Here is a 9,426-nt window from a genome sequence, read left to right as displayed (position 1 = left end):
GGGGGGGGGGGGGGGGGGGGGGGGGGGCTGGAAAGCCCACCAGCTGCCTGGTCCCTTTGGAAAAAATGTTAACTCGCATCGCGGGTCGTTCCCAAAGGATAATCTTCCTGGTGGGCGGGCTCCGGCCGCCGCTTCCCCGCCCTCTTTCTCCTGTGCGGGCAAGGTTAGGGTAGGTCTGCGAATTTCCTTCGACGTCTTGCAAAATAAATAAATAAATAAGTAAGTAAGTAAGTAAGTAAGTAAGTAAGTAAGTAAGTAAGTAAGTAAATAAATAAATAAATAAATAAATAAATAAATAAATAAATAAATAGACAGACAGACAGACAGACAGACAGACAAATGAACTCGCGCGGCTCCTTTAACCCCGCCCAGTTCCGACTAGGCAAGGAGAGCCGTGCCGGCGCCCTTTGTGAATGGAGGGGGCGGAGCCACGCCAAGCCAGGGTATAAAAAGAGCCGCGGGCCGAGGCGCCTCCAGTTGCCAGCGGCTGAGGCTCGGCGCGTAGAGCTGCGCTCCTGAAGGTAGTCAGTGGGTGGGGGGAAGCTCGAAGCGAAGCGCACATTCGCCGCAGCCATGCGTGAGATCGTGCATATCCAAGCCGGCCAATGCGGGAACCAGATCGGAGCCAAGGTATCGTTTGGCCAGGGGGCGAACTTCCATTGTTGTCGGCTTGCGTTCTCCAATTTGACGGTCTCCAAAATAAGATGGTTTATAGAGCCCCCGCTATAGCCCTCGTGAGCTGAGGCTAATGGGAACTGTAGTCCCAAGGCTTCTGGAGAGAAATAGGTCGGGGGTCGCCTTGTCAATTCTGGGTGCGGGAACCAGTAGTGCGACTTCTGTCCCTTTTTCGGAAAAGAGGCCGGTGGGTGGGAGGGGAGGCGGCGGTTGCCGCGCTTGTAATAAATTCGACCGAGTGCCACCTTTAATGCGGAGGAAGAGAGAAAAGAATTTACTCTGAAAAACAAGCTAAACCAGTGGAGGGTTCTGCCATGCTCGCCTCCCTCCCTCCCTCCCTGCATCTTCTCAGTAGAAGTGGGTCTGTTGGGGAGACAAAGAGGCCCCCCCCTTTCCCTCCACGCCGGAAAAAGAAGCGACCCTTTTTATTAGTACAATGCTTTTTTTTTAAGTCCCTGGTTCTAGTAACGAGGTGAGTTTGCTGGGAACCTGGTTCAGTTTTAATAACAGCCTTTGATTGCCTCGCCCATTTTCAGAGGATGAAACCTGGATAAGAGGCGGCCTGCCACAAAGGGTGTGGGGTTGATATTAGCAGATTCTCTCCTCCATGAAGGAAGCCGACAAGACAAGCCAAACCACCCAAGTATATATAGCCTTAAATTTCTTGGTCGGGGCTAATGATGCATTGCCACAGCTGTACTGCTGCAAATACCTGTTGTAACAGCCCCTTTTAGTAAGGTTAGAGCTCCGCTTAGACATGACCAAGCGAACCCCAGCGGGAGAGGTGGGCATGGCTGCAGAATGCGGCTAAGGTGTGGCTGCAGCACATGCCGGTGCAGCCTTGGTGTTTTAAAGGAAGTGGCTAATAACACTCAAAAATCCCATTTCCAGTTCTGGGAGGTCATCAGCGATGAGCATGGCATTGACCCCACCGGCAGCTACCACGGAGACAGCGACCTGCAGCTGGAGAGGATCAATGTCTACTACAATGAAGCAGCTGGTAACCCCTTCAGTCTCTTGCTGTTTTTGAAATGTTTGGAGGGGTTTTTTTTGTAAATGTCTTGTAAGGCAGTAGAAATCGAGCAAAACAAACCTACATGAGGGGGCTCCAGGGCAGAAAAGTCACCTTATCTGAATTGTGTACCTTGGTAAGAAAGAAACGCAGAATTTTGATTCTGCTTCTGATTGTATTGGGGGAAATAAGGATATTTTAAAACCACCCCACCACCACCACCTCCTCCAGGTTAAAACTGAGGAAATAAAAGAGTTATCTTGTCAACTACAGAAGGGAGAGCCAAATCTATGTTGGGCATTGATGGGCAAAAAGTGCCTTTGACTTCCTGCTTTTAAAAGCTTTAATATCCTATTCCTTCCAACCCTTCAACATGTCTGTCAATCCTTCCCTGCTTGTCTCTACATCTGTCATAGATATTGGTGCAGAAGATGAGAATGGGCAGTCTGGATTAACACTCGTCCTCTGACGAGCCATAGGATTGTAGTTTACTAGCAATCAAATGTTCATCCAATTGGGAAATGTTAGTCATAAAAGACAATTTTGGATTTCCATAACTGAAGGCAAATAAAAGAAGCTCATAGGGGTCTACTCACCTGCCATGAATGACCTAGACATCCCCTTCCCCAGGAATAGATTCAGCTTTGCAGGCCAACAGGACACAGTGTCTGAAACTGTCACTTGGTAATCATTTTTTTAATTCTCCAGAGGCGAAGGATGCTGCTTCCCAGTTCTTTTTGATTTTTTTCTCCAAAGCAAATGGCAGTGTTGTTGTCATGCTTAACCCAAGAACAACATAGAACAATCCAGCTAGAGTTCACTTCTTTATTTGCTTGCACACAATAAACATAATCTTGCCAGACTAAATGTATGTTGTTCTCATTCTAATGGATATACCCATTAGGGAGATTTTTAGGGAGTGGCTGTCTCACTCTCTGTCTCCTATCCAGCTCCAGGCTGTGCTGCCTCTTGTCTCTTCCCCCTCCACCATTTTGGAATGTGCTCCCTCCTTCCTGGGAAATTGCTGCTTCACTGTAGTTCACCACACTACCTCCCACTCCTTAGGAACCATCCCTCATGTCTGCCATTGTGGGCTGGCTCAGGCAGCCCCTCCCCTCACCGTCTTTTTGTGCTTTTTGCCATTCCTCCTCTTGTGTGGCTAGTGAAAACAACCAAGACAGGCAGTCGAGAATCTCTAGAAGGTTCTAATATTGCCGTGCCTCTCTCTGGAAATAAGAATAAACTTACTCCTTTATAAGTCATTGGCATGACATGAGAGATTTAGTTTAGACTCTTTAGGGCCATATTTAATTTTCTCTGGCTTAGTTAAGACTTAATTTTAAGCCTTAATTTTATATAGAGTGGTAAATCACTGTGGAATTTTGGTGAGGTTATGACCATCTTTTTTTAACAAGATTTCAGGATAGCCTCGAGGCAGGTGGTATATCATGCATGTTCTGTTTTATGTAGCTAAATGGTAATAAGCTCCAGAGTATTTTAAAATTAAAAATTTGGCTTTAGGATAGCCAAAATTCCAGACATCAGGAGCATCAGATTGGGCAACGTTGTTTTTTCTTGTTGCTCCCTTCTAGTCATTGTTAATTCCTAGCAATTGTCTGGACAAGTGCCTGCAGTTTTCTTGGCAAGATTTGAAAGTGGTTAGCCATTGCCTTCTTCCAAGCGCTGAGAAAGAGTAACTGGCCCAAGGTTACTCAGCTGGCTTTGTGCCTAAGACAGAACCAGTCTTCTAGTTTTTAGCCTACTTCTTAATCACTACACCAAACTGAGTTTCAAAGTTGACTTAGTGGTTTTAATAATCATAGCTATATCATGAGGATCCTGGAAATTATGTGATCAACATTAAGTTAGAGATTCTAAAAGATTCTTGGTAGCTTCATAAAAATATAGTTGTATGGAACGTTGCATTTCTGCAGGCATCCAGGGGAAAAAGGTGAATATAATTATTTGACTGGATTATGGTCAGAGGCCACACAGCTAGTCCTTGACCTATGACCACAATTAAGCCCAAAATTTGTGTTCCTAAGTGAGACATTTGTTAAGTCAGCTTTGCCCCATCGTATGACCTTTCTCGTCACAAGTGAATCGCTGCAGTTATCAGTCACACGGTTGTTAAGTGAATCTGGCTTCCCCATTGGCTTGGCTTGTCAGAAGGCCACAAAAGGAGGTCACATGACCCCGGGACACTGCGACTGTTATAAATATGAGTCAGTTGCCAAGTGTCTGAATTTTGATCACGTGATCATGGGGATGCTGCAACGGTCTTAAGTGTGAAAAACGATCATAAGTTCCTTTTTTTAATGCCATTGTAACTTTGGACGGTCACTAAGCAAACTGTGTGATGACCCAGGGCACAGCACAGAGGCAATACAGTCATCTGGCAGTTCAAACTGCCCTTTATTTGCTCCAATTTTCCCCAAATGCTCCCATGTTTCTGGCAAGCCGCAGAACAAAGTAAGACACACACACACACCTTCAGCAGCCTCTGGCTGCAAGTAGTTTTGCAAGTTTTTAACTCTTGATGCAGGGAAAATGTGTGTATGGAACAAGCTGTCCTCCTTCAGGTTTCGACTCACACACAGAATAGTAATTCACTTAAGGCCACGTAGATAACAAGGAAAGAAACATACATTCCAAAATCTAATTGAGTCTGTGGAAATACAAGCTTGCCTGAGCAGTTTCAGAAGAGAAGCCAAAATTCAATCCGAGGTCTTTGAACACCAAATCAAGTTTGTCAGCCAGTCCAATGGTCAGCGTTTCAGGGTTTCCAAGCAGAAATCACAACACAGAACAAGAGATCAGAGAGTTGTTTCCGAGATCAGCAAAAATTCAGCATTTGTTCCCCTCCCCACAGTGTCTCAGTCTTCGGGTATGCCTTGTGGAGAGGGGCAGGAAGCTCCTCTCCACAATGCACACATGTAGTTGAGCCTGCCTGTGTTGTTCCCTCCTTCTCTGTACTCTCCGTGCTCTAGGATCAGGAGGGGATGGCCCTTGCTCATCACCTGAGCTCTCTCTCTTATGTTCATCCTGTACCAATCCTGAAAGGCCCTGGCCTGCCTCAGGCTGCTCTTCCTCACATTCCTCTGAAACCACAGACACCCCTCCCTTGACCTCCATCAGCTCCGTTTCCAGCTCATTTTCCTCAATAGATTCAGGCTCCGATGGGAGCATGACAAACTGTTGTAAGTTGAGGACTACCTGTATTTCAGCAGTGTACAGCACATGGTTAGCATGAGAATTTTCCTTCACACTTCTTTTTGTGATGTTGAGGTAATAGGGACAAAGAATGCTGTTTGAATTTCTGAAGAGCTGCAGCTGGTTAGCCAGTATGAACCTGTCATAACAAGACTGCCTGAACTAAGAAGAAGCAGCTTCCTTATGTATTGTAAGAGCCACCAGCTGGAGAAATTATGATAGAATGGGTTCATCCATTAAGCTATGAGCTACCAGTCAAACCATATGAATAGATCTATCTAGATCAAATTTAAATAGGACCCAGTTATCTTGAGCACTCTATAAAGCAGTACATTGTGTCTGGTACAGGCCATTAGACGTGGCATATGAGAACTTGGGACAAAAGAAATGCTCTTTCACGTCAAGATGACAAGCTCATAGGGAAAATTATAAGCAAGAATGTTAACCTTCAGTGCCTTCTGCACATCAGAAATTTCATGAAGGAGGATTTAATCACTATGTGTTTCGGTTCTTGTATGTGAAACTTGGATCTGGCGATTCTGTACTTCAAACTGTCGCACTTCTGCAAGCTTTTGAGATTTCACTATTGTGAGTAAGCAGCTCTTTTGAACCCACTTCTCCTCCTTTCCCAGTCAAGTAGGAGTTTTTTCCCCCTCCCTTTTGCAGCAGAGATGGTGAAGGTGAAAAGTTCTCCCATTTCAAGCACTTTGTAGATGCAGTTTTGTTTCTGCGCAGGTATACTGTAGATATCCATCTGAGACAAAGAGGCCATAATACGATGCAAGCTGGTGCAAGAAACTTAAGAGAATATTAATCATGGCTGATGTGTTTCAGACTATTTGTTGTACTTTCAGAGTGAGATTTAAAAACTCTTGTTCCACAAAGGATTACTTAATGCCACCCTTTAAAATGTTGAAGTTGCCAAGGGTACTGTAGTCAGGAGGTATTTTATAAGGCTATTAGGTAAGGCTAGCTTTTGTTCTTTCCATAGGAAATAAGTATGTTCCCCGCGCAATCCTCGTTGACCTGGAGCCGGGCACAATGGACTCAGTCAGGTCTGGACCTTTCGGCCAGATCTTTAGACCTGATAACTTTGTCTTTGGTAAGTAATACTAATTATATTTTTCTATGATTATATCTTAAATAGCTGCAGTATAATTCCTACTATTCAATTTGTTCTAAGTCAAAGTAGGCACTATGTGTCCTTCGGTGTTGCAAAATTAAAATTTCAAGCAGTCCTCATCAGTGGCCCCAGCTGCTAGGAACTATAGATCAGCAACACCGGGAGGCTTACCCTTCCTCTACATCAGGCATGTCAAACTGCCTGCCCGCAGGCCGGATGCGTCATGCCGAAACCACACCCACCCATTGCCAGCAATGGGGAAAAAGTCGCGATACGTCACAAGTTTGACATGCCTGCTCTACATACATCTTATAGATTTAATGAAATATATAAAAATGTACTGTGTGTAAGATCCATTGATCCATTCAGCCTCTATATGACCGTAATTGAAATGAGCATCACTGCCTAGATAACAAAAAGATGGTCTAACTACAGGCTGATCTAATTTATATGATCTCCCCATCTGCTATCTGATTGGAGAATCTCCCTGCTCCATCTCTTATCTCTTATCTTCAAATTATGGAATGGGAGAGGCCTCCAAAATGTTGTCTCTTGAATATTCTCCAGTCTTTTCTCCTAGACTGAATGCAGTCATTTCTCATCTCTCCATGCTATAGATGTAGACAGTGCTTTTTTTCTAAAAAAAAAAAAAAAAAAAAAAGGTGCCGGAAGTCACACATGTCATACAACCCGCCTTGCCTACCCTACAAGGTTCCATCCAAAAAAGGTGCCGGAACTCCGTTCTGGGCGTTCTATGAGAAAAAAAGCCCTGGATGTAGGGACAAATAATTTGACTGTTACTGGGCCAGATGACAAATTTAGCTTGGATTGAATTTGGTCCATAGATCAAGTATGAATATTATTTTAGCATTCCTGGCATGTAAATGGTTTTGTAAGCATCTCTTTTCTTTCTAATTATTCCTTTAGGCCAGAGTGGTGCTGGGAACAACTGGGCCAAAGGCCACTACACAGAGGGAGCTGAGCTAGTGGATTCGGTGCTGGATGTAGTAAGGAAGGAGTCTGAAAGCTGTGATTGCTTACAGGGCTTCCAACTCACCCACTCGTTGGGTGGGGGCACTGGATCTGGCATGGGAACGCTTCTCATCAGCAAGATTAGGGAGGAATATCCTGATAGGATCATGAACACCTTCAGTGTAATGCCATCTCCAAAAGTGTCAGACACAGTGGTGGAGCCATACAATGCCACCCTCTCTGTCCACCAGTTGGTAGAGAACACAGATGAAACCTACTCTATTGACAATGAGGCTCTGTATGACATCTGCTTCCGCACACTGAAACTCACAACTCCAACCTACGGCGATCTCAACCACTTGGTATCTGCCACCATGAGCGGAGTGACCACCTGCCTCCGATTCCCTGGCCAACTGAACGCAGACCTTCGCAAGCTGGCAGTCAACATGGTGCCTTTCCCTCGCCTGCACTTCTTCATGCCCGGCTTTGCTCCCTTGACGAGTCGTGGCAGCCAACAATATCGTGCCCTGACGGTCCCGGAGCTGACTCAACAGATGTTTGATTCCAAAAACATGATGGCGGCCTGTGACCCCCGCCACGGCCGGTACCTGACGGTGGCAGCCATCTTCCGGGGCAGAATGTCCATGAAGGAGGTGGATGAGCAGATGCTGAATGTCCAGAACAAGAACAGCAGCTACTTTGTGGAATGGATCCCCAACAACGTGAAGACGGCCGTGTGTGACATTCCTCCCCGAGGCCTGAAGATGTCTGCCACTTTCATCGGCAACAGCACCGCAATCCAGGAGCTCTTCAAGAGAATCTCTGAGCAGTTCACAGCCATGTTCCGGCGGAAGGCTTTCTTGCACTGGTACACCGGCGAAGGCATGGATGAGATGGAGTTCACGGAAGCCGAAAGCAACATGAATGACCTGGTCTCCGAGTACCAGCAGTATCAAGATGCCACTGCAGATGAGCAAGGGGAGTTTGAGGAGGAAGGAGAGGAGGACGAGGCTTAGAGGTTTTGAGTAGGGTTAGTCCATAGGCAAGTGTCCAAGGTGAGAGCTGTTCAGCTGTACCAGTGCATGCTTTTCCAGTTATTCTTGATGCTTTTCACTGTTGCCTCTGTCAGCAGTTTTTGTGACCCTGCTCTATTACTTTAATATTTATAAACTGGCAAGATGATTTAATTAGGGAGATACAAATCCTATTAAGATTGAGTGCTATGAAGTTGAAGTCTTCACAACAGTGCTGGTAGTAGGACCAGCTCTACACTATATATTAAAATCTGAAGAATAACTTGCTTCCACATTTATGCAACTATAAATTCTGCACCTCCAATTGGTATTTAATATAATTCTCAAGGGAAATTACTGCAGGGATTAAAGTTTTATTAAAGAGAGATGTCAATACTTTATCTAAACTAAGAAAGAGATTTACTGAGTGCTTTAAAAACAAAGCTTCTCTAGATTGGTATTTTTTAGATGTGTTGTAATGTGCAATTCCCAGATTCTCTTAGACAGCACAGATTTTCTTTCTTTCTTGGGAACAGTAGGAGCTACAGGTACCAGTACTTCTGGAGGGGGCTACATTGGAGAAGACTTGCATACCCCTCGTTATTGACCATTGTTCTTGACTCCAATGGAAAGGCAGTAATCAAGAAATGGAATAGTAATAATAGATTTCTCTACCAATTAGAATAAGCAGTCTACCCCATGAAATATTTTTGCACATGCTAAAGAATATTCTACAGAATTGCAGAGGCAGTAGGTAAACTTATTTTGATCAATTTTTCCTCACCTTGTGCTCTCCCAAGAATGCACACCAGATAGAAGTATTTACAATTGCAGTTAGAATTCTGTGTGTAACTTATAACATTTTAATTGTGATTTAAACTGATCACTTCCAACTTTTGGGATTGGGCTCTTCAAAAGATGCAGATATTGCAACAACTGGATATTAAAACTATTTTTTGTAATACAGGAAAGGATTGTTAGCATTGGCTTGTAAAGTTAGGAGCTTATTCCCTCTCACTTTAAGAACTAAGATGGTATTTTTTAATATTCCGAATCACTGTATGTTCAAAATCACATCTGTAGTCTTTTTCTTAAAAAAAAGAAAAGAAAGAATAACCCTTAAGATTTGGGCACAATTGCAACTAGAATGCTAGTAGAGCAGGCATGAATTCAGACAGCTGGGATTGAGCATGTTTTCTGTGGCGCTGTCTTATGTTGGCTTTCTTTTGTGCATTGTGTAAACTCTTCAAGAATGTCTGCAGTAAAATTCTGCAATGGCTTTTGTGTGGTGTTCAGTGTTGAGGACTCTGTATCAAGGCATGCATTTTGAATAATGACTTCTGTTTGTGCTTTTCTTTAAGGTGAATCTGGGCAATAAAGTATTTATTGAAACTTATGCGGCTCCCTTAACTTTACAA

The 9,426-nt window shown here is 44.2% G+C and overlaps 1 protein-coding gene across 1 annotated transcript; it reads left to right on the top strand.

Annotated features, from left to right (window-relative positions):
• Positions 1-519: 519 nt before the first annotated feature.
• Positions 520-9,402, top strand: TUBB2A (tubulin beta 2A class IIa). Its single transcript, XM_015814185.1, has 4 exons — positions 520-630; positions 1,567-1,675; positions 5,892-6,002; positions 6,951-9,402. The coding sequence occupies exons 1-4, from the start codon at positions 574-576 to the stop codon at positions 8,009-8,011; spliced, it is 1,338 nt and encodes a 445-aa protein (XP_015669671.1). The 5' UTR covers positions 520-573; the 3' UTR covers positions 8,012-9,402.
• Positions 9,403-9,426: the final 24 nt, after the last annotated feature.

The sequence above is a fragment of the Protobothrops mucrosquamatus genome, unplaced genomic scaffold (genome assembly GCF_001527695.2).
Source record: "Protobothrops mucrosquamatus isolate PMUCROS unplaced genomic scaffold, P.Mucros_1.0 scaffold_6, whole genome shotgun sequence".
Taxonomy (NCBI): domain Eukaryota; kingdom Metazoa; phylum Chordata; class Lepidosauria; order Squamata; family Viperidae; genus Protobothrops; species Protobothrops mucrosquamatus.
The sequence above is the reverse complement of the archived record's forward strand: the minus strand, read 5'-3'. Positions and strand labels throughout refer to the sequence as shown.

Coding starts and splice junctions, on each gene's coding strand:
- TUBB2A (XM_015814185.1), top strand. CDS start 574: ATGCGTGAGATCGTGCATATCCAAGCCGGCCAATGCGGGAACCAGATC. Junction 631..1,566: donor GGAACCAGATCGGAGCCAAG/GTATCGTTTGGC, acceptor TCCCATTTCCAG/TTCTGGGAGGTCATCAGCGA. Junction 1,676..5,891: donor CTACTACAATGAAGCAGCTG/GTAACCCCTTCA, acceptor TTCTTTCCATAG/GAAATAAGTATGTTCCCCGC.